Genomic DNA, 26,829 nt, shown 5'->3' on the forward strand with positions numbered 1-26,829 from the left:
AAAACCTGAATTTACTAGCTATTTTGTTTTAAATCAAATATCTTAAAAATTAAAAACAGTTCGATCAATCATTATAGCTTACTTTATTCCTCAACTAATTCTTTCTGATTTATTGTTTCAATTTTAACTCCAGATTTTTGTTTAATTTACCAGACACTACATACATTTGTTAATTTTGTGTCTTCCCGAGTGTCCCATTTTTTGAAATTACAGGTAAAAATGTAATGAAATTTTGTGGGACAATTGGGATTTCTTTTTTATAGTGATTACATTTGTTTTTAATAGTATATTGTGTAGCAGTTAATTAGAGGTTACTAATCAATATTACTTATAAAATATTATATTTAAAAAATGAACAAATAATGATATTTACAATTTTAGTCTTAAATGCATAATTTTTTTAAATAGATATTATTGGCTTTGAACTAGCTGTCAGTAACAGCGAGTACTCTCAGATCAGTTCTTAGTGTCTGGCGATGTATTAGTAGCCGTCCACGTCCACTCTGTATTTTGGTTAGATGCATTTCTGTTTGTATCCATCTGATGATAAGATATGCCTTTTTCAACTAATTTGTATAGCTAATTCTTCTGTTAAACTATAATAACACTGCCCCGGGTTATTTTGTTGGGTTGGCGCCTTCAAATAAGTTAAACTCCGCCACATTCTATATGTGCCTGTCCTTAGTCAGGAGACTAATTCAGTGGTTGTAGTTTGTTGCTGTGTAACTCATTTGTTTTACATTTATTATTTGGTACAGAAGTTAGGTCGTTAGTTTTTTCTCGTTTGAATTGTTTTACATTTTTCATATCGCTGACTTTTAAACCTGAAAATGCGGTATGGGCTTTACTCATAATGGACCTATAATTTTTAATTTCATTGTCATTAGGTCTCAAGTGGATCGTTGTCTCATTGGCAATCATAAAACATCATCTTATTTTTTTTATGGATGTCTGGTACTCTTTATAGTTTGAGACCAGTCTTAATGACTGCACTTTATGACAAAGACAATAGGAATATGGTAAAGCAATAGTGATTCTTAGAAAGGCAGATCTGGTAAAAACGTAGACAGCAGCTTCATTATCAATAAAGAAAGTTGTTAAGTTCATGTATATCTGACATTGGGTGTTAGCAGTCTTCAATAGTGCAGAGAATGTTGTATTAGTTTCCTTTGACTTCCCTACCAAATTTCAAATACTAGTGAAAAAATCTCTCCATCATCAAGTTCGTGTAGAGGGTAGAATGTAAATGAGTTTATACCTTTTAAAATTGTAAGCATTATTTCCATATTTATTTACAACCTTTATGGAGAAAATGTAAGTTATTAAAATTACAGTATTGAAATTTGTTTTATAAATAATGTAACATTGTAGATATATTTCATAAATCAAAAATATCCTATTTTCTAAATTAAAAGTGCTTTTATCTCATATTTTGAAAAAATATTATTTTTTCATACTTTTGTAAAATTATTATTTTATACTTTTATAAAATTAATATTTAGTGTGCAATAATTGATTCTTGTTTACTAAACAAAACAAAAACCAGCTACATGTACCTTTTTTTTTTTTTTTTTTATCTAAGAACATTTTACTTCATAAAATAATGTGGGACAATCCGAACTTTTCATGTGGGACAATCAGAACTCTAAAATTTTTAAACGTGGGACAATCAGGAATAAACCGTTAATTTAATGTACGGTCCTGGACAGGTGAAAAAAGGTAACAACTGCATCGACTTTTAGATGAATGAAACGAAACAAAAATGACTGTATTCTTAGTAATGAAAATTGAACTTAAATGATTATAAGTTTACATTTTAAAAAAAGGTCTGTTGCTGAAAAATTGAATAAATACGCATAAACAAACGATATTTTGCAATGCATATATGGAGGTTGGAATCACCAAGGAAATTATCATATCAGCAGGATAAAACGAACTGATGTTTATGTAACACGCCATTAAATACAAAATATGCACAAATTATGCTAATTCTAATTCCAGATAAAATGACTACGTATTAGTTAAAAGTGCAAACATCTAAGCATTATCTAACTTTTGCTGTTCCTTCTTTTGTCAATTTTTGTAATTTAAAACTTCGTAATTTAAATGCACATTTTATAGGTTATAAATTTATCATATCAGTAGAATGAAAGGACCATATAATTTTTCAACAGGCCATTGCAATAAAAATATGCAAAAGTATGCTAACTTTCATCCTAGATAAATTGACTCTGTAATACCCGACTACAAAAACCAAATAGTTATCTAATACTTAATTGTTGATATTTGTACTTCTAAATTTTAATTGCACATTTTATGAATGCTAGATTTACAATATCAGCACGATAAAATGAACTTATAAATAATTCTTAAATAGGGCATTAAAACATATGCGAAAATTATGATAATTTACATTCCAGATAAAATAACTATGTAATACCTAACAGTGCAAACTGTTATGAAATGCTATTTTCAGGGATGATAGCGGTGATGTGTCAATTGACGTAACTTCAATCCCGTGCCAATGTCCTCAGATGTCACCAACCGAATAAGACTTATTATTGGGCTTGTTATCTTACATGAGCAACACGTCAAGTTCCAGATGTTTAGAAGGACCTGCTAACCTTCCCATCATACCCATTTTTGGCGGGTTTGTTTGGCTACGTTTTTAGTTTTGTTATGATGTGGTTTCGTGTACAGGTATTTTAGTGTTGGTCTTTTTTTCTTTAGTCATGGAATTATCAGCTTTTTTTACTTATTCATTTTAATATCCTTTTTATATCTTCTCCCTCTTTTTGTCAAATTTAATATAGTGGTTATACAAATTTAAAAGGGAATTTGTCTAAGCATAAAAAATTGTGCCACCCAGTATGACATTTCAGAAATACCCATTTCAAAGATCTGTAAAATGAAACAATTGGAACAAATCCTCTTTAGTATTATATTATATTTGCTTAATTGGCTCTATCAACGATATATTCAGAAAATATTGATCAGACTAGTGCAAAAACAAAATCAAATGGAACCTACAAAAATATGCCTATTTTTATAAATAAACATAAATCAGAGTTATCGGACAAAAAGTAAATCAGACGAAAAGCATCGGATAATTTTGTTAAAAGATTTCAAGTTAGTATTTCAAAAGATAAAAAAATGCCACGTTATCATATCATAATAAAAAGGAACAGTGTAATATCAAACATATTGACAATCATTACTGTCAACAGGATTAGTGTAAAACAATAATCTTCAAAATTCAAATTAAATATTCCTATCTATCAAAGTTTCAGCAATTGAAATATATTTTTGAAATAACGAACTCTATCATGAAGCTTCATTACATGTTATAAACAGAAAAATAAAAGTAATGAAAAATGAATTCTTTTAAATCATTTACCATGCACTGAAGTTCAAATACATGAAAAGAGAAGCACACATTTTAAAACGTGTATTTCTAAATGACGCTAACTAAATCTAACATCTAATAAAATTATCTAGCTTTATTTTCTGATTTTACACCTTGATAATCTCCTATGCCTTATATTAGGATTTCAACAATTCTACACTTTGGTGAATCCATTTCTGAATACATAAAAATTTGATAACAATCTTTAGAAATGTCATCACTATAGGATGTGATTGTAACACTTTTTTTTCATTTAATTTTATGAAACCATTTGGTCCTGGTTAGACTGTAGTTATTAGAAAGACATCATCAACACAATCCATTCTTAAATCAATTTTAATATACTAAAATAATCGCCGCTGCAGACGATTATGGTTGTTTTGTATCGATTAGTGATTTCAACAGAGAAAAATCTGATTTAAATCAAACTTCAAAAATATCAAATGAGACCGATGGTATACAAATGAGGGGCGAAAGATACCAGAGGAACATAAATAAGTCAATTAATTACCGAATCAAGAACTAATATCCCTGCTGGACCAAGAACTCTATTATCGTTTCGGAGATTCCTGTGTTTAAAGCAAATTGGTGTAACTCATGATTCTGAAATACGATAACTTTGTATCGTAGTATCTGAGCAAGCAGAGCGCAATCCATTCGAGGGTGTCCACTTGGAAAAAATAAACCAAAACATCACTTACAAATTGTATCTGCACACAAATGTGCAAATGATTGCTACATAATTTATATGTTCATTTATGGTGATTATTCAAGCACTGATAATGTTTTCAGAAAAGATGATCATGAATCAATTTGTCATCAAAGTAAAACTGTGAGCAAAGAATGCAATACCATCGAAAAAAAAAGTAACTGTACAAACACTACTTAAAAGAGTAGTACAATGAGAGACGAACGAAACCCGGAATAAAAGAACTATCAAAAACCTAAAAACTGAAAACGATAAATAAACCAACAGAACTTTTGAGCACGAATGATGTTTTAAATCAACACCTGATCAATTACACACCTAAATTTATACAGTGCGACGCAAAACACATGTTAATTACCCACCAAACAAAAACAAAAGGTCAGTTTTACTTTGATTTATATACTCTTAATGTGAAAAAGATTTGACTCCAAATTTGAGCGAAATAGCAATTGTGCGTTGATCTACACAAGAATATGAGCCATCTGAATTCGAACTGGAAACATCTTATGCCTCCTACAAAACAACTTCGGGATGCCTGAGAGTCTGCATAACCTACCGGAGAACTTTATCTGTCATATAACTATATCGGAATATTTTGACTGGAGTCGGAATTTGTATTATAAGTGGTGAATCCAAGCAGGTGGAGTCTATCTGGGTTAACACATCTGCTTTAATTCTCTCAGTAATTTTCTCTTTATTGTATATTCAAAAACAAAAAGCTACTAGATTCAAATATCGGTAAACTAGGGTTGTGTCTTATTCAAACAAAGATATTTACACTTTTTACTTAATGAATTGACTGTTCCAGGTGATGCATTTATATTTAAGATTATCATATTTATAATATTAATGGCACCATTTTTTGTACACGATGCTCATTTCAACATTCTACATATGTCTATTAAGCAGTGCTTGAAGGCAACAGATCGGCAAATCATACATTTACTGCTAACATTAAAGAACTGCTAAAATAAAAGTACAAAAAGTGACGACAATTTAAGGCGGACAATGAATGATAGCCCTGAAACGATGTACAATGAATGAAAGTCGTGTTGAGGGAGATATAGTATAAACGGCAAGAGACACTAATGAGATATAAGTTGCTGAATTTCCCGTTTGCCGCATTTTAGAGGACGTTGTAAGCACTTTATTCAGTAGCACAAAACTCCTAAGTTACTTAAAAGGATGATTAACATACACTTTATCAATATAATTTTTATATTATTTTATCAGTCCGTGGCGTGCGAAAGTAGTCAAGTATTATTTATTTCCGGCGTTGAAAGGATACACGTCATCGTTGTTAGTTTCAACTTCAATGTTATTATGCAAGCAAATTTAATAAACAATTATTTTATACTTTGTTTTTATTACACTTTACATAGGGCTTTATCTCTGATCTTAGTTTAAACATATTTATTGATAGTGGATTGGGAAACAAGATTTTGCAACTTATATTAATCCCTTTCCACTTTACGGGTGCGAGTGCTGCCTTGTAGCGGAATTAGCCTGCTCTTTTTCGAAATCTACAATGATGTCTTAAACGTGCAAGAGATATGGATATCTCTTAACATGGGTCAGCCATTTATCGTCCTCTTCCGACGGACTATCATCGTTTCCTCAAGACCATACTCGCAAATTGTGTCAAGGGAGAGCCGGAAATTCAGTCCCTGAAATCCAGGAACCTTTGTGTTAGTAGTCCAATGAACTAACCACTAGTGATCTTATTTCAGTGTGCACAATTCCTATTCTTCGTATTTCATCTTTATCTATATTAGGAAATCTGTTTAGTCGTTTCACATACCATTTTATTTTGGGGTGTTTAGATTCAGTGTCGAGTTAATGTATATAATTTGCGTTGTCTGCGAGAAACATATATTTTTTTCTGATAAAGTAACTAAATTCAAAAACAGTATGAGTAGAATTATGTATTGGGCATTTTCTTACGTAGAAAAAGGTGTATGAAACCTGGTGGTATAGCTGGCTAAACCTTTTACTTGTATTACAGTAACATCAAATTCCATTATATTGATAACGATGTGTGAACAAAAACAAACAAGCCGCATTTTTGCGCCTGTCCCAAGTCAGGAGCCTCTGGCCTTTGTTAGTCTTGTATTATTTTTAATTTTAGTTCCCTGTGTACAATTTGGAGTTTAGTATGGTGTTTATTATCACCAAACTAGTATATATATATATTCGTTCAGGGGCCAACTGAAGGACGCCTAAGGGTGGTGGAATTTCTCGCTGCATTGAAGATCTGTTGGTAACCTTCTGATGTTGTCTGTTCTATGGTCGGGTTGTTGTCTCTTTGACACATTCCTCATTTCCATTTTCAATTTTAAACATAACAGGTGAAAATGTCAATAGTATGAATATTTATCAATTTGTCGTAGTTTTGTAAATATAAGGTAAAAGTCTGAGTCAGCCTTTTCCAGCTATTTTTAAAAATATCGAATATTTAAAAACAAAAAGAGTTCCATCAATAATTTTAGCTTACTTTGTTCCTTAACTGATGATTTTTATGATTTGAAGTTTCAAGTTTCAATCCAGATTATGTTAATTTACCTGACACTACATATACCCCTTAATATAATTAACAGTCCTGAAAAGGTTAAAAAGGGAAACAATTGGATGGACTTATCAGATGGTTGAAACTGTAAATTTAAATTTAACTTCAATAAATATAAGGTTTTTTTTAAACAAAGGTCTGTTGCTGACAAATTGAACAAACGGACGATGTGTTGCAATGCATATGTGAAGGTTGAAATCACCAAGGAATTTATTATAACAGCAGGATAAAACGAACTTATATTTATTTTTACACGCCATTAGATAAACAATATGCAAAAATTATGCTAATTCAAATTCCAGATAAAATGACTATGTAATAGCTAAAAGTGCAAACATCAAAGCATTATCTAACATGTTGTTGTTTATTTTGTTATTTATTTTTGTAATTTAAAACTCCGTAATTTAAATGCACATTTTATAGGTTATAAATTTATCATATCAGCAGAATGAAAGGACCATATAATTTTTCAACAGGCCATTGAAATAAGAATATGCAAAAGTATGCTAATTTCCATTCTAGATAAAATTACTATGTAACACCTGACTGTGCAAACACCAATGAATTATCAAATACTTAATTGTTGTTTTTTGTACTTTACATCTCCGTAATTTTAAATGCAAATTTTATGAATGATATATTTACAATATCAGCAAGACAAAAAGGAACATATATATAATTATTAAATAGGCCATTACAATATATGCGAAAAGTATGATAATTTTCATTCCATATAACATTACTATGTAATACCTAACAGTGCAAACATCAATGCATTATTCAGTACGTCCGTGCTCATTTTTTGTATTTCAAAAATGCATAATGTTATCAATTTCATTTTATTTTTACTTCTAATTAAGTTTGTTCTTATCAAATGGAAATTGTGCTTTATTAACATGAAAAGAAGAGGAGAAAAAAAAACTTTTTCACTATAAATATTTAGGTAATATGTCAAAGCAGCGTCTGCATATGGAGTACATTTCGCATACTTTTTGATGTTCTAGCAATGTCTAGGGCGTATCTTTCCTATTTTGATTTCCTGGATAGAGAATTGCCATTACGCGTTGGTTGACTGTTATGGAATACCCATTTCAAAGATAATTGCGGAAATGGTACAATTGTCGTAACTGCAATCCCGTTCCCCTGTCCTTGAATGTGACAAACCAAATTATACTTATTAGCGGGTTTGTCTTCTTACATGAGCAACAAACGAGGTTCCAGGCTATGGTGTGGATCTGTTTAACCTTCCGGGGGCACATAATATCACCCCCAGTTTTCGGTGAGGTTCGCGTTGCTGTACCCCTATTTGTAACAGTTGTTATCCATTCGTTTAATGTGTTTGAGCTTTTGATTTTGCCATTTGATAAGGAACCGTTTTCGATTTTTTCGGAGCTCGATACTTTTGTGATTTTACTTTTCGATAGCTTCTACCCTCTTTGTGAAATTAAACAGTGGTGATACCAATCTAGAAGTTAATGTCTCCAAACTACAAAAAAAATATTTATTCAACATTAAAAACATAAATGTACCACCCAGTTTAGACATTTAAGATACACACATTCAAAACATCTGAAAATGAAATTATTGGAAAATTAGTGTTAAAATATATTTGCTAGGTTTAATCAACAGGAAATTCAGAAAATATTGATCAGACTTGTATACAAACAGATTTGTCGTATACCAATCATTTAGAGAGTGAAATAGAGTTCCTGTCTAAATTCACGGACTTCTTGGAGTTTTAAAGTTCAAATTGAATATGCACATTTTTAAATGGGCCGAAAGCAGAATTATCGGACAAACAGCAAACTACACAAAAACATTGGACACTTTTTTTTAAGGACATCAAGAAAGTATTAAAGATACAATAATGCCACTATATCATTTCATAATAAAAAGGAACAGTGTTATACCAAATATATGTTTCCTGTCAACAGGATTTGTGTAAAAGCAATGTTCTTCAAAATCAAAAGTAAATGTCCCCTAAATCAAAATTAGAGTTATTAAAATATATCTTTTTAAAAAATAACTCTCACAAGAAGCTTCATTCAAGGTTATAAACAATAGAAAAATGAAAATGACTTCTATTACATCCTTCGCCAAGTTCTGAAGTTCAATTACATGAAAAGAGCAACAGACATGAATTTAAAACTTATATTTCTTAATGACAGTATGTAAAGCTGACATCTGTCACTATTTTGGCAGTGGTTGAAATTTTGTTTTAAATTATGCAGATTTAATTTATTATTTAACACTTCGATAGTCCTCTTATAAAAACAATTTAAAAATCTTACACTTGGGTAAATTCATTTCTAAAAATGCTTAAAATATCTAATAACTATCATCAAAAATGTCATCACTATAGGATGTGATTTTGGGTAAATTCATTTCTAAAAATGCTTAAAATATCCAAAAACTATCTTCAGAAATTTCATCACTATAGGGTGTGATTGTAAAACCTTTTCTTTTCAATACTTTTTTATGAAAACATTTGGTCTTGATGTAAGACAGCGGGTATCAATCGAATGGACAAAAGCTGTCATATTCCTGACTTGGTACAGCCATTTTCTTATGTATAAACATAATACAAGAGAGGGGCGAAATAAACTTGAGGGACATTCAAACTCATAGATAAAAAATAAACTGACAACGCCATAACTAAAAAAGAAAAAAAAAACAATCAGAAAAACAAGACATAATATAGAAAACTAAAGATTAAGCAACACGAACCTCACCAAAACTGCGGGTAAGGCTTACATATACAAAAGGTACATGACAATACTTACAGGGAGTGTTTACAACAAAACACACCAAGAGCATATGTTAAAAAATTTTACGTCAGTAATGAATACTCAGAGACTCAGAACTTATAATTAGTCGATTTAGTACCAAATCAAGAACTAACATCCTTGCTGGACCAAGAACTCTCTTATTGTCTTGGAGATTCCTGTGTTTGCACAAACTTGCTAAGTTACTTAATAGGATGATATGAATAAAAATATGTATTAACAGTCTTTATAAGGAGGACTATGTTCTATACAATACAAAACTTTCCCTAAAAAAAATAAAGATGTTTAACCATCGCACGTGAAATACAAAGAAGATTAAAGACATTGGCATATATCTCAAGCAGACAACACCTATATTTTAGATGGTATTTTATACTGATAATAGGAAAGTTCTGTTAGAAGATTACCCTAATAGATTAAGGCCGGTTAAGATAAATTCATTAATTTTGGTTCCGATCTTTTAATTTAACTTGAACGATTGTCTCATTTCAAAACTAGTTTGGGTTTTGTTTTGTTTTGTTTCTTTCTTCATTTTTGGTTCATAAAACCTATTTTTATTCAAGATGATATTCAGTGTAAAGATCTTCAAGGTGTTTATATGACATATACTTATTATCATATCTATTCTATATGAATTGTTGAACTTTACACACATATATACGAATTGTTGATAAGAATAGTTTAAGTTTGTCACACAAATATTGAATGTCCTTAGCCATTGTTGAAAATGATGTTTGTTTTACACTGTAAGTAATCTTTTAAAAATGAAAATAAGAAGTAGGCGGTTAATGCTTTACCATGGTTAAATTTAAGTTGTAAAAGGGATTTCAGATTACTTATTGATAAGTATCCCTATCCTAATCAAGTTGATGAATATAGTTCCATCATAATTATTTAAATAACGGTAAAAATCACTGAATTCATTTATTTGAAGGTCAATTGGGTAGGAAGAATTGACAGATTGTTTTTATAAATCACTTGTGTACAACAAAACATTTATCATATATTATATCTACATGAACATACGGGACGCACCGATTTATCATTTTCTTACTTTTTTCAACTTTCTTTCTATTCGTTACCGTATGAACACACTGGATATCAGATAATACGCCTGGGTGTATTACTCTACAACCAAGCTAACTGTTTATCACCCGAACTTTTGTTAAAAATTCAAATGCACTTATGTCAGTATTTGCATAGTTTTAACATCTCTTATATTGACGTAACACAAAAATCAGCCGTTTAAAAATTTACAATTTATCAATATATATAATAAACCAATTATATATAAATGTTGTTTTTATATACTTGAATAGTGCTTAACAAAATTAATAAAGATTAAGATTAATTTAGTGTTATTGTTATCATGTGTGTTCAGAATCTCTATAAAGACTACAGGCATATAGACACCCTTTTATGATTGTATGTTATTTGGTATTTGTTTTTTCTGATCCTTGTTAATTCTCTGTATCCATTTGTGTGTCAGATGTGTAAAACTACACTCTTTCTTTTAAATTCTTTATATTGTATGTTGAGTGATTATGATTCTTTATTGCAGTGCTATGTTTCGTATGTTATGTTGATACAGTCCATGGTGAGTTGCTTTATTCTGACAAAAACTGTTGTGCTGTGCATCGGATGTCGCTATCATCTTGAAACAGCCAATCTTCCCGTATAGTTGTTTTATGAACACAAATGATTTTATATATGTTTTTTCGTCTTTATTATAGAACATTCATTCCGAATTATTGCACAACTAAACATTAACATTTGATACGAACAACCGTTTCCACGACACATGTTTCTATATTGGCCTTCATGGTTAGAATTTGATGAATAAAACTACCGAAAGTAGCGAAAGTAAAACCTCAGACGACTGAAAATAGAATGTCTTAATTAAATGACCCACGCAGAATCATCTCCAACTACGCTGAGTTGGACCATTTCATTTGGTATGTTGTTATCTAAAAGGCATACGTTAAGGTCTGTGAATACATCATTACACGCACGTTATCTATCATTTTTAAATATTTCCTCCATGTATAAATTTTTTTTTGGTGAAATTGTCGAACAATTACACCAATGATTTAAGGTTTTTTTGCACGAAATAGTAAACAAAATGTTGGTATTTATCCCCGCAAACAAGCTGAATGTTGAAGTAGGGGATATGTTGGTGCTTCGTGTACTTATATCATACGAACCTAACTAACAAATTAAATATTAGTTTCATATGTTAGCAGTTGTATTGTTTTTCCTTGACATTTACAGATAACTCAATTGGTTTACATACTTCCAAGTTTCAGTTTTCTTTTATAAGTGTATAAACATGTAAATGTATACATGTATGTTGAATATTCAAATATAAGTATTCAATAAAGTCACGTTTTGTATTGTATGTTTTGTTTCGAAGCAATAATCAAACCGTAATATTATTCTGTCTTAATGATAGCAATTTGAATAGCACGTTGTATACAATATGAATTTTGGAATTCAACTGTCTTTAGTTAAAGTCATTACATTAGCATGTTTTGTGACTGCTTGTGTATATTTCAGATAAACGTGTGTATGATAAGCAAGCACCATGGATGGACTTTTATTTAGGATTTTTAGACAACAACGGTCCAAATGGTTATGTTCAATTAAATATAGTCGCAAACGATTCCGGATCGTGTATCATAAATATTCCATTCTTCAATATCAGCGAAACAATAGCTATTAATGGCAGTAGTAAAAATATTTACAATATCAGCAAAGATATTGAAATGAATATCACTGGAATAGAAATGAAAGGTGTCAAAGTTAGCTGTGATATCGATGTGTCAATATATGCAATGAATTACTACATGGCATATTCTGAAGGGTACCTGGCGATACCATACAAAAGTTTAGGACGAAGATACATCGCAGCCACGTATAGTAATATTAACTTCACAATAATAATGCTTAATAACGTCAGTGTTGGGGTGGTATGTACAGAAAACAACACCACAGTTACGTTGTTTCTGAAAATTAAAAATGGTGTACTGTATTTTGGTGGACATGCATATCAATCGAATGATTCTCTAACTGTCAATCTTAACGCCTATGAAACATTTTATTTTTCAAATACACATGATCTCAGTGGTACAATTATTACATCAACCAAACCAGTTGCGGTCGTTTCTGGAGGCGATATCAGCATAAACAGATCTTCCCAATATACAGACTACACTACGGAAATGATTCTCCCTAGTGAACAGCTTGGGAAAGACTTTGTTGTCCCATTGTTATACGATTCTTTTTGTCTTTACAGAGTACTAGCCGATGACGACGCAACTGTAACCATTCAAAACTCAACAAGTAGAAATACTAAAACGCTTGTGAAAGGGGAGTTTCTGGAAATTTCAAACTTTACTACATCAACCGTTGAATCTTCTACAGGAGTTCTTGTACAGTTATATTGTGCCAAACTTTACAGCACGTGTAATTATGCCATGACTACAGTCCCAAGTATTCAACATTTTAAAACTAGTTATCAATTTACCGTAGTTTCGAACTATCCACTTGACAGGTTTCCGCCAGATAACTTTTTTATCACAATTATAATCACAGCAGACGACAAACATGATCTGATTTTAGACGGAGTAAAAGGAATTATGTTTAATGAAAAATCAACTATTAAACTAGCTGGAAAAAAATACTCTATCCTTTCGCATGAATTAGATGTTGGAATTCATGAAATGCATCATGCCGATAGCGTTCCATTCGGACTTATCGTGTATGGACGAAATCCATTAGATGGATATGCTTACCCTGCAGGACTTAAAATGAATCCACAATAAAAGTCGTGGGATTTTGTCTGATGCTTGGTCCGTTTCTGTGTGTGTTACATTGTAGTGTTGTGTCGTTGTGTCGTTGTTCTCCTCTTATGTTTGGTGCGTTTCCCTCAGTTTTAGTTTGTTACCCCGATTTTGTTTTTTGTCCATGGATTTATGAGTTTGAACAGCGGTATACTACTGTTGCCTTTATTGGACAGAAAGTTTTCAGTATTGACAAAAAGTTTAATTAGCCCCATCACTATTATTCTTTGACTCGTAAGATAAACTTGAGAAGCCTCAATCACCTTATATTTACATAATAAAAATAATTGCTTTTCCTATACATGTTTTTTTCTTTATTGGGTTATGTATGTCGTTGCGGTGTCAAAATTATCAGACTTGTTATAATTCTAACGGAATGCGACGACTGAATAAGTATAACTATCCAGGCATTACCCATCATAATAAAGTAACACCTAGCAGTATATGTACAACACAGTAACAAGACTGAACCGTCACAATCCTGTTCATCTTTTCATCGATTGTGACATCAACTGTAGATTTTGACATATTTTGCATGAACGCCTGTCTATTGTTATCTACTAGATTTCTTTTGTTGGTACGGTGCTGTATCATTGATATAAATCCCATATCTACTTGTATTCATGATAAATGACGTGGAGACACTGTGTATTGGTTGAGTTTAAAATTTCCATATGGCTAATGACTTTGCATGACTTATACAATTCAAAGCTACGTCCCATATATGTCTATTTACCGGATTTGTAATCACATAAGCAACACGACGGGTGCCACATGTGGAGCAGGATCTGCTTACCCTTCCGGAGCACCTGAGATCACCCCTACTTTTTGGTGGGGTTCGTGTTGTTTATTCTTTAGTGTTTTATGTTGTGTCATGTTGTCTATTGTTTTTCTGTTTGTCTTTTTCATTTTTAGCCATGGCGTTGTCAGTTTGTTTTAGATTTATGAGTTTGACTGTCCCTTTGGTATCTTTCGTCCCTCTTTTATATAGTTTAGTAATAATGACGCAAGCCATAGAGTAAAGACTAAGTTGTATATGAAAATTCGTTGCTTTTTTATTTTGTTATAGGTTTCAATTTATGAACGTCAATATATCATACATACTATTTTTCAATGACGTCATATAATGGAAATTAAAATATTATGTATATATTTACAGTGGAAAATAAAGTGCAATATCTAATCACAAATGTTTATTTATTTTTATCGATTTTATTAAATAAATCTAAGATTGATGAAATAGATATTTCTCAAATTCAGATTGCGTATATAAAGTATAGATGCATTGGGAAGTTTATTAAGTCCTACCAGTGATAATAATTATTAGTCAAGCATAAAGTCTGCATATTAACACTAAATGAACCTGTTTCTGTGGTCGTCGTTCGTTGATGTGGTTCTTCAGTGTTTCTAGGTTCTCGTTTTTTTTATATATAGGTTAAAACCGTTGGTTTTCCTGTTTGAATTGTTTTCTCTAGGAACAATTTTTAGTTTCCTTGGCGGTGTGATTCAAGGCTCCGTGTTGAAAGCCATACTTTGACCTATAGTTATGTTGCTTTTTACATATTGTGATTTGGATTAGGAGTTGTCTCATTGGCACTCATGCCACATCTTTTTATTTTCTATAAACTTATTACTTTGTGATTTATAAAAACAATTAATCTGTATAACAAAATATGATTTATTTACAAAGTAAAAATATGATAAAACTGCGTTTATTTACTACGCAACAACTTGTGGTGAACCAAAGGAAACATGTGAAGGTCAAACACAATCTTTTCTTGAACATAATCAGACTTAACATTAACATTAGAAGTACCTGCATGTCAATCAAGAACAGCCAATGATGTTACTACTAACTGCATGTAACTTATAGTTATAATTTTTTACCAAATTCAAATACATGTGAATTTTAAATGAGCTACTAATGTTGGTTTGAGCCGATAGGTGTATGAGCCAATTTTTAGGATTATCTTTGATTATGGCATATACTTTTGGTAAATGCATTGATAGTTTTGGGATTTTTTGTTTTTTTAGATCTACTTTCAGTGATGCAAGTCAAAACAATTTTAGGTAAGTCACATGTATATTTTTTTATAAGACTCCTATGATTAAACGATACATTGACTACATCATGTGGTCTAATTTTTATCAATATATATTATTGTAGATTAATTATGACCTTTTCTAAAGTTGCTTAAATCATTGGAATTTCTAACGTTATTTCAATTTTTCATAAATATTTGAATCAGAACAGTAAATGAACAAATTATATCGATATTATTACATTGTTCATTATTTTACGCATGTATTTATAAGTTAGTGTATATATACTAGTACCTATCCGGATTGAACTTTAACAAGGAAATGTCGTTTGTGAATTCGTGACAATAGTTATAGTAATGTTAAACTTTCATAGTACACACGTACTGTACAATGATTTTGATTAAAATTCGATTTTTGTAGGTTGATGTAAAAGCCTTTTCATGATATCTTGGTCGTAAAAAACTTTAGGAATACTTTAACTTTATAAATTTATTACAGTTTAATTTTTATAGGGTTGACATGTTTTACATGTAGTGGACTTCATGATCCGTGGTATTGTGATAAAGTTGAACAGTGTTCGGAGGGACAGGTTAGAAAGATATTTTTGATGAAGTAGAATATATCATAGTTCTGATTTAGAATATTTATTATAAGCTATAACTTTAGCTAACTTAGGTTAGAGCAAATGGACATATTGGTCGATCTCGGTGTGTCCAACGTTTTTCTAAACTAACGCTTCAGGTAAAAACAAATCTAGAAAGGAAAAGCTATCGAACATTGCTTGTTCAAAAAACGCAGAAATCATAATGTGATCCTAGATACATGTAGTTATCAAAGGATTATAATTTAATACGCAAGACGCTCGTTTCTGCTACATAAAACTCATCAGTGACGTTAACATCAAAATAGTTATTAAGCCAAAGACATGTGTTGAAGGCTGTTCCTTGACCCATAATGGTTTACTTTTATAAATTTTTACTTTGATTAGGAGTTGTCTCATTGGTTCTCATACCACATATTCTTATATCAAAGTACAAAGTTGAAGAGCATTTAATATCGATAAATGATCCTAGAAAAATATTTTATAAGTATGGCCACTTGGTTCGAGTATACAAATGAAACTTCGCACTCTATTGCCAAAAAAATATGTTTTAGTTCTATTATTTTATAGACGTGTGGTATGACAAAGGTTGTGACCAAGTCGGGAGAATCTAACTTCTATCTTGGATGTGTTAACAGCACGGTTAGCATTAATAAATTTATGAAATTAATACAAAATACAGATAAGTTAGAAATAGCGATAACAATATCTTTACATTACAATTACGCAAAAAGATTAAAATAAGTTAACAGAAAAACCAAACAGACTAACATCAACACCGTTTACTCTGCAACGACAACTGACAATACACGGTACAGACTGACTTATTACATGTTTATACATTATAGGAGATGAGTGAAAAGTTCCCTCAAATTTGTTTATAGTACTATCTAATTATAAATATCATTTCTCTATATGGAAATAAAACAAGTGTTTGGTCATTGAACCGAAAAACCCAGTACCTAATATATTTCAACAAAAGATTGAGACACTGATGGATAAACGCAGCTGCCACGATATTTTCAGTATTTTCTGCTGTACTGGTGACATTCGCTGTATTACTTTCATTGAAATACATTTAGAACTTATATCAACATGATCAAGAGAGTAAACAAATGTGTAAAGCACATCTTGTCTAACATTGAGTTTGGCCACTCACATTTATTTCAAAGATAGGCAAATATGCTGCCAATCTTTCCTTCTTTTGGGTTATACGGATTCACATAATTTTTTCGTATTATGCGTTTGGTAAGGGACAACGTTACATCCGAACCTTCCTCTTGATGTTCCAATGGAATAAATGAAAACAACACGTTATTGAGTTCGTGCATCCGAAGAGCTTTTATAGACTTAACCTTCATCAGGAAAGCTTAAAGCTCAAAACTTTAATTATTTTATAACTTCTAAATTTATAAACGGACAATTTTAGAAAGGTTTGTTGTAAATCATTTCAGTACCGAATTTATAAATGTGGGAACGAGCTCCCCAATTACAGTATGAAAATCAATAGAATAAAAAAAAGTATTTAAGAAATGACTATAGTATTTTTTCTGTCTGAAGAAATAACATAAAAAATGTGGTGCACACTGAATAATTATGTTATTTCGAATAGACAGACAAAATATTACAGTTATTTCTTATCATTTAATTCTAAAGTCCATCTAAAAAGGGTGTAAACCATGAAAAAACGTTGATGACGTCATGATCTCATGACAAAATTGTATCTATGATACGATAATCAAAACGACGTCAGCCAATCAGAAGACGCGTTACATCCAAAATAAAATGATATATATATATATATATATATATATATATACTAATTAAATGGAAAAAAATAACAGATTCTGAAGTTAAAATATGCTGAATTCAAAAACAAAATTGTTCTGAACTCGTCCCCTTTTACAGGTAACATCTTCCTCATACTATTTTAAAAGTTAATACAATTTGCGATAAGTAATTGACACGAAGGTAAACATTTGTTTTCCATTCAGGATTGTCAAAGCAGACAACGCAGATCTGATATCCACTCGTATTGTCACAGCTGTTGTACTACAGATGTCTGCAATAAAAATGGATGTGGCCATAATGGTATGTGAATGAGTATAACAATTAGAAATGTTTAAGGTAGATAGGGTGTCTTCTTCCATCTTGGATTTTGAAAAACCAGAAAACAAGGTCTAGAACTTTAATAAAATGTGCAAATTTTGAGATTAGAAGGTAAATCATGTGTAAGAATTTTCATTGTGATATAGAAAATGCCATGTTTTATTATATTTATGGTTGTATTTTTCAAAAAAACGAATACTTTTGTTTGAATCATTTTTTTTCAACTTTGCCAAATAAGGGGAGACAACTCAAATGCAAGAGCAGATAATTCAGATAGTGTTACTTTTACAATAGAATGTGTTAGGAATTTACCAATTTTACTATGTAGCAAGAAAACGAGTCCGGTGACCCCATTTTTTCATTTTCTTATCTGAAAGCATAATATTGGAGCTATCTTCTCATATTTTACCTCAAAATTCTATGGTGTAGTTTTCGTTTAATGGCGCAAAATTGGGTTTTCCATGCATAATCTGTACAAAATCTGACAATTTTGCACAACCTGTAGTGTGAAAATAAGTACGGTGACCCATTCTTTTTATTTATGTTTTTAAACATGCAAGATATAAACTACATTTTGGCAAATTATTGAAAAATTCTATGGATTCTAATTTAGACACCCCATCTACCTTAAATTGTCTTTTTTACTTGCGTCACGGTTTATTTTTTTTCAAACAAATCCTTAGTGTAACTATTCTTTACTTTGTCTTTCGTCTCATATTATAGGTGAATTTGGGTCATTGTATGCATTGTAAATCTTAGTTTAAGGTCTTTTTTATTTGTCATAGTGTGTTAAGTGAAAAGGTTATATAATTTACTTGTCTAGACCTAACAATAGTAATATCGGTAAAATGTGATAATATTCCTAGTATAATATTAATCTAACATTTTATACTGTTGGAGCATCAAACGAACTTTTCGGTTTATAGTCATAAGATAGGATGGGAAATAAATGAAATTTGAAATCATCATATGTATATATAGACGTGCTTGGGTACGTATTGAGCTAAAAGGGACATACACAGAATAACATTATCCACTTTTATCTACTGTGCATGAGAGAGGGTGAACCTAAGATTCTTTATGATGTTTAGAAAGATATGTAAGTAATCATATCGGCGCTTCCTGTCGATGTTTTGACTACTGTACTGTGTCGACATGAAATATCAACGATATGGTCATAATTATAAATCAACTGTTTACAAAACTTATAAAAATTTTCAAAAAACAAAAGGATTTTCTGACCCATGAATAGATCACATTAGCTGTATTACTAAATTATAATCCTTGTACCTTTGATATTTATGGCCATATTAATACTTAAAATAAATATTGCACAGCGCAAACCATCGACAGTTAATGTATTTTAGACTCCTCGTTTGGGACAAGCACATGTTAAATTTATATTTAAGCTTTACTAATTTTTCTTACCCATGAAACCGCTGTTATAGTCATGTACGAATTATAATCACCTGTGATTGTTCATACTTGTGTAGAACTTCATCTATGCTTCTTTGGATCGTCATTCTGTAAACGTTTATTAAATTTTAGAATGTTAATTGTATCGTTTAGGGATACAAATAAATCAAGTTGGTCCAATATGCTACCAGTGTACAGCTATACCAAACCATACAGATTGTAAAACGGTGACATTGTGTCAGGCGAATGAGGTAATGATTTAACACAGGTTCTATTGATGGGCAAGCAAGTATTCTCAAGAGATTCAGTTGTAAAAAGTTAAATAATTGAGGAGGATATTTATCATATCTAGCTTAAATATTCCATGACATGGGCTTATACATATCTAAGATAAAAATTGTTATCAAAATTTATCTTAAAAATACACGAAAGAGACAAAACATATCAATTACACTTATATATTAAAGTGAGCACACAAAAGAAAATGTGCGTTGCTTCCTTCTAGACAGTTTCTGACAATACACCTTATGATTCCCAAAACAATAGATAAAACATTTTCATTCAATTGAATCCGACGTATTTTGCGTAGTTAGTTGGCAACATTCATGATTTCGTCGACAATTTTGGAACTGAGCAGGTTAGTATATAAGTTGTTGTCTTATGCAGTTGTGTGTTATACGAAAACAGACAGTTATAAAGGTTAAGAAAAAGAAGCATACTTTTAAAGTTAATTGTATCTGAAAGTCTAATACTGCAGACAGGTGTGATGTACAGCGATACTATACTATCTTATATAATGCGAACATTTTTGTGTCTAGATTGCTCTGCGTATGACAAAAGTAAGATCACAAAAATACTGAACTCCGAGGAAAATTCAAAACGGAAAGTCCCGAATTAAATGGCAAAATCAAATGCCCAAACACATTAAACGAATGGATAAAAAATGTTATATTTCTGTCTTGGTACAGGCATTTTCTTATGTAGAAAATAGTGGATTGAACCTGGTTTTATAGATCTCTTACTTGTATGACAGTAGCATCAAATTCCATTATATTGTCAACGATGCGTGAACAAAACCGACACATCGATTTAAATGCGAAATCGATATATAATTTTTAATAGTATTCAGAAAAATTACATATAGGATTAAAATTAGTGTTATAGCTGACTATGCGGTATGGGCTTTGTTCATTCTTGGAGGCCGTACGGTGACCTATATTTGTAAATTTCTATGTCATTTTCTAATTGACAATCATTCCACATCTTCTTTTTTATACTGTACGATGATACAAAATTTTCATTAAATCATAATATGTTTGTTTTATAGATTTGCTTTATTTATTCGTTTGGTGGATATATAAAGGTGTACATGAGTGGCTGTAGAACACGACTTGTAAGTTAGGTATGAGTTTATGTCAAACTTATAATTCTGTAATTATGTATGTATGTTACTTCATTTAAAAAAAATTGTGATCTTGAATTGTAAAACAATTAAGACATGTAATTTTACAAATATAATATTTGCAGTTCCAAAAAGCTAAGGTTCTTTTGATTTACATATGATACCGTTTGATACCATTTTCATTAATATAGTGATGTATTAAAGCCAAACAAATCACACTGAAATTAATTAACATATTAACCAAACACCTTCAATTAAAAGAGAGATATAACAACCAACTATGTTTCAATTACCACAAAATGCATTCACGAAAATATATATAAAGAGTTAAAGACAAAAATACTGGCAGCCGAGGAAAATTCAAAACGGAAAGTCCCTAATCAAATGTCAAAATCAAAAGCTGAAAAACGTCAAACGAATGAATAACAACTGTCATATTTCTGACTTAGTACAGGCATTTTCTGATGTAGAAAATGGTAGATTTGTATCAATTATTATGTTTCAGTCTTGTCAAAAGTATAGCGGATTCAACAACATAATTGGGAGAAGGCGTAAGGAGACACGAAGAGAGCAAGGATGTAACCAATGCTGTGATAACAACCTGTGCAATTCGAATTGTACAGATATCAAATAAACAATCTTCCGGCTTTTGTTTTGTTTATTTTAAATTGTTTACTTTAATTGTGTGAGTGTTGGTTTGTTTTGTTTTTTTGGAAGTTAAGGGAAAAGGGGGGGGGGGGTCTCGTTTTTTTTTCAGCGATAGATGGAGTAGCTACATTGCATTTACATCATATTGTTTGTAACATAAAATGTTCGAAACGTAATGTAGCTGAAGCTAAAGGAGTGGTTTTTTTTTGGCCTCAAATTTCAGGTTCATCGAAGTTTTTGGACATTTTTTAAACACTTAAGTGTCTATTTCAATTGATTCGATTAGTTAACGTGAAAGATTTTAACTAATTTAGTCATTAAAAAAGCTCTGATTCAAGCTTAAATTAAATATAAAAAATCTATCAAATATGCCATAAAACGTCACTTTTTAGATGGTTTTTGTCAAAAATGAAAGTGGCCGCATCCGTGTTCATCCTCAACCTTTATATATGTTTTGTATTATCATCAAATACAACTTACATTTCAATATTATAAATGAACACGAATGCGGCCACTTTCATTTTAGACGGAAACCGTCTAAAAATTAACCAAAATGCTAAAAGTTTGAAGATTTCAGTAATTTAGCATGACTTAATGATGCTGGAACGCGATATTTGTCCATTGCACTGTCAAAAACAGCTCATATTTATGTAGCAGAAGTATTTTACTTTCCAAAATATAGCTTAAAGATTACATTTTCACAATTTTCTAAAACTGCTATATTTTGGGGCCAAAAAGGGGTCTTACTGAACCTACTCCTTTCTGTAAACATATGATAAATCCTCCAAAAATAAAATACGATTTAAAAACTCTTTTAGCAATGAACTTTCATTATTACAATTTTACTAGCAATAAAGACTTCTTTTCCGATGATAAATATTAAAACCTTTTGTCGTTGAAACTTTTTGGTGATTTCAAGGTAGATTACTAAGACGTTTGTTGTACCCAAATTTTTGACATGTTTACCTATTATGTCTGCTTATTTTGTTCACATATTGTTATCAATATAATGGAATTTTATGCGACTGTCAGAATTGTAGCTAGCTATAAAACCCAGTTTCAATTCACCATTTTTTACATTAGGAAATTCATATACCGATTCAAGAATATGACAGTTATTTTTGTCTTTATGACTTTTTGTGTTCAGATATATACAAATGACGTGACATTGTACTTATACATCCCGCCATTGTGTTATTTTTCTATGATAGGTTTTGTGTTCTTGTCTTTCATTTTACTAATGAGTTTTGTATGCCCCTATGGTGTTTTTATGCTCTGTTTTAGAAGAAATTCACAATAAACATATAGACAAGTGGCAAGAAGAACAAGGTAAACTTTTAAATTAAATTCTGCAGAGGATATGCCTAAAAGAACAATAGACTGTATTTTGTTAATACTTTAAACGAGAAATTATTTTATATCTACCTGTGTGACGTTTATATGCTGATCAACTGGTGTACGTCAAACGCGTGATAAGAGCTACATCATGTTAATGTTTACATAACCATGTGCCTGTCAGGGTAAGGATTCGGTCACAGTGCTTAATTTCGTATAATAAAAAAAGCAATGAATGAGATTGTTAAATTTGATATACGCCTTTTTGTGCTTCCTTGCTAAACATTGGTTCGTTAAAATGATTAAGGTAGATGATTGGTATACCGCCATCTTGGATTGTACATTAACAGTACAAAATCGGTCTAGTTATTTGCCTTCAAATTTGGAGACATTTGCAATTTATTGGTTAGACCATTTATTTATGTTAAGAAAACTTGGTGATTTATTGTATTATACAAAATATTTAAACAAAAATCACATTCCATTTAAGGGAAAATAATTCTTTTAGTGACACCATTTTTCCTTTTCATTTTCTCAAAACATTTTATAAAACCTATCTTCTCAAATTTATTTCAATATTCTATCTTAAACATTTCTTTTTATGCATACAAATAAACTCATCATAGATACCAGGACTAAATTTGGTATATACGCCAGACGCGCGTTTCGTCTACAAAAGACTCATCAATGACGCTCGAATTCAAAAACGTTAAAAAGGCCAAATAAAGTACGAAGTTGAAGAGCATTGAGGACCAAAATTCCTAAAAGTTTTGCCAAATCAAGCTAAAGTAATATATGCCTAAGGTAGAAAAGCATTAGTATTTCAAAAATTCTAAATTTTGTAAACAGTTAATTTATAAACATAACCATATCAATGATAATTTATGTCAGCACAAAAAGTGCTGACTACTGGGCTGGTGATACTCTCGGGGAAATAAATCTCCACCAGCAGTGGCATCGACCTAGTGGTTGTAAATAAACTCATAATAAATACCAGGACTAAATTTGGTATATAAGCCAGACTCATCAATGACGCTCGAATCCAAAAAAGGTTAAAAAGGCCAAATTGAGTACGAAGTTGAAGAGCATTGAGGAACAAAATTCCTTAAAGTTTTGCAAAATCAAGCTAAGGCCACACCAATTTGATCCCTTGTTCGACGGACCTGCCCGCACATATTTTTTTCAAAACAGAATTTTTTTATTTTTTTTATATTCCCGCTTCCCGCATCCGGAATTGTAATCATGTCCATTTCCCGCACCGTTTTTTTTGTAAATATTATAAAAAGATATCAACATTTGTTAAATTTATCACAGTCTAACCTGTATATAACGATTTTAAACATAAAAGCACCCACCACACTGTGTAAATATCTGTGGAATATTTGTTTCAGCATGAAACCTGCAGTGCTGCGATAAAAAGTTATAACAGCGGGTATTTCCGTGAAGAACAAAAAATTGGTTTCTTTCCCCCTTACTTATATTCCCTATCAAAAAATTATCGTTGTTAGAATAAAGTACAAAGAACTTCTGAAGGATTTGCCTTCAACTGCAATTATATTGTATGCTGGCGAAACAAAACTATCCATAGCCTCAGCATGTTTATGCACCTGTCCTGATTGATTCAGGAGCATGTCGTTCAGCAGTTATCGTTTGTTGATGTTGTTCATTGGTATTTTCCCGTTTGGATATATAAATTAGATCGTTGGTTTTCCTGTTCGAATTGTGTACGCTAATAATTTTGGGGTCCTTTATAGCTTGCTGTATCAAAGCCCTGTGTAAAAGGCCGTACTTTGACCTGTGTTTGTTTTTATCAGGTTGAGAACAACCCTCCCTCAGACAAGGGTTCATTTTACTGATGTAGAAAAGAAAATAGAAATACCAAGGATTTGTGTAGTTCTTCTATACAAAACCTTTGAACACTTAGAATTTTGTACTCAAAAAGAGGAGAGTTACATCATATTTTAAACAAATTTTTCTTAAAGAGGGGTCCACTTATTTTGAATAATATTAAACTGTTAAAAAGTAAATGTGTTAACATGGTTAAAGTCCAGGAATATTACAAAATTCTTGGACATGTTTTGACCATTTAATACCAGATAGATATATAGTTCTATGAGAAAATATGAGCCCTTTTGTACAAACAAATATATTATAACTTATATTGTGATCCCTCATAAAACATGTAAAAGGGATATTTATAACACTAAGGGGTTGCCCCCAAACTGATTATGATTTGGATGGAGAATTGTCTCATTGTCAGTCACACATACATAGACCAGATTTAATTATTTCTTTGTGAACAGGGAAAAATTCTTCAAAAATTAAAGAAATGTCAAAGTACAAGTGATAAATCAAGTTTTAATATTGTCAAAACCTATTATTTTATGTTTACAAAAAAAAAATTATAATCGCTCGCCTTTACTTTTCAAGCTTCGCCTCAAAAATTTGCAAATTAAATATTTTTTTATTAAAATTTTCAAATCGCTCGCTCGCCCCAAATTTTGGAGTCCAAAAATCCGTAGAACAAGAAATTAAATTGGTGTGGCCTAAAGTAATTTATGCCTGAGGTAGAAAAGCCTTAGTATTTCATGAAATCTAAATTTTGTAAACAGTTAATTTATAAATATAATCATATCAATGATAATTCATGTCAGCACAAAAAGTGCTGACTACTGGGCTGGTGATACCCTCGGGGAAATAAATCTCCACCAGCAGTGGCATCGACCCAGTGGTTGTAAATGTGTTATTTCATGAACAATATAACCTTTTGTTTTATGTTTTTTTATTTACCTATTATGTATGATTGTTCTGTTAACGCGTCGTTGTCATTTTAAGTTGTCATACAGGTTAGAGGTTTAGCGAGCTATAAATCCAGGTTCATTCCTCAGTTTTGTACATGAGAAAATGCCGCCTTTACCAAGTCCGGAATATGACATTTTTCTTACATATGCTTTGTCTATATGAATTTTTGTGCATCTTTGTTACATATTGTTTGTTTTGATAGCGTTTAAGTTTATAACACAATGTTGTATGCTGTAGGCTTTTTTTTTTTTTTACTTTTTACATTTTAACCTGTTATGTATGTTTTTTTTTGTTTACACATCGTTGTCAATCTTATGGAATTTGATGCAACTCTCATACAAGTGAGAAGCTTGGTAAGAAATCAAACCAGGTTTAAATCCACAATTTTCTACATAAGAAAAAGTATTGTCAAAGTCAGGAATATAACAGTTGCTTTTGATTGTACCATTTGAATACGGGTTCGACGACTTACAGAAAAGAGCGACGATTTACAGAAAAGAACCGAAAAGGACCAAAAAGGACCAAAAAGAACCGAAAAGGACCGAAAAGGATATCGATTTTTTTTTTGTAATAGAAGGAAATAAGCAAATTGCAAATCATTTGCGGCTCATATATTTTCCCTGGCTTCAAAACCGTTGAAAAGTAGCATTTCAATGATGGAAATTTCTCCATACAGAATTCGTCGAGTTCTTCACACTTTTCTTCAAAAATGGCACTATCGTCTGCATTAGATATATCATTTCTTCCAAAAATGCGTTGCTCGATATCTAATCTGTCCTTTCTATGCATCTCAACTCCATTTTTCATCTTTTCTGAAATTTTAGTTTCAAATGCCATGTACATAATACATGAGTTGCCTCTGGAAAACTTTTGACAATGGCTTTAACTAAAGATCCTTCTTGATCGGAACCAATGACCAATTCCGAGGTGTCCACATCCTCGAGTTTGGTCTTGAGATGCGAGAAAAAAATACTATACGTATCAAAATGCGAACAGTCGTGTAAAAACATGGGTCCGACAAATAAAGGCGGTTTTCCTGTTTCAACCTTTGTGACAGAAAGTTGTTTGAAAACAGATGGTGTCACATGAATGTCACAAATGTTAAATGTTTTGTCGAAACCCAAAAGAGTTTGTCCATTGAAGTTGATATCAAATGAAGGAAAT

At 31.1% G+C, this 26,829-nt stretch overlaps 2 protein-coding genes across 3 annotated transcripts; both read left to right on the plus strand.

The window, feature by feature from the left end:
- The first annotated feature begins 10,160 nt into the window (after positions 1 to 10,160).
- Positions 10,161 to 13,319, plus strand: LOC139492324 (IgGFc-binding protein-like). Its single transcript, XM_071280537.1, has 3 exons — positions 10,161 to 10,213; positions 11,029 to 11,064; positions 12,024 to 13,319. Exons 1-3 carry the CDS (start codon positions 10,195 to 10,197, stop codon positions 13,289 to 13,291), a joined length of 1,323 nt encoding a protein of 440 aa, XP_071136638.1. The 5' UTR covers positions 10,161 to 10,194; the 3' UTR covers positions 13,292 to 13,319.
- A 1,737-nt stretch (positions 13,320 to 15,056) lies between these two features.
- LOC139493196 (uncharacterized) lies at positions 15,057 to 21,563 on the plus strand. 2 transcript variants are annotated; one of them, XM_071281388.1, is made up of 8 exons: positions 15,057 to 15,171; positions 15,344 to 15,379; positions 15,865 to 15,941; positions 16,524 to 16,595; positions 17,948 to 18,044; positions 19,632 to 19,729; positions 20,806 to 20,871; positions 21,386 to 21,563. In XM_071281388.1, the coding sequence occupies exons 1-8, from the start codon at positions 15,150 to 15,152 to the stop codon at positions 21,512 to 21,514; spliced, it is 597 nt and encodes a 198-aa protein (XP_071137489.1). In that variant the 5' UTR covers positions 15,057 to 15,149; the 3' UTR covers positions 21,515 to 21,563. The 2 variants fall into 2 exon arrangements, with proteins under 2 accessions (XP_071137489.1, XP_071137490.1); XM_071281389.1 differs by lacking the exon at positions 15,344 to 15,379 and having other exon boundaries at positions 15,085 to 15,171.
- The last annotated feature ends 5,266 nt before the right edge of the window (positions 21,564 to 26,829 follow it).

Source organism: Mytilus edulis, chromosome 10 (assembly GCF_963676685.1).
Source record: "Mytilus edulis chromosome 10, xbMytEdul2.2, whole genome shotgun sequence".
Lineage (NCBI taxonomy): Eukaryota > Metazoa > Mollusca > Bivalvia > Mytilida > Mytilidae > Mytilus > Mytilus edulis.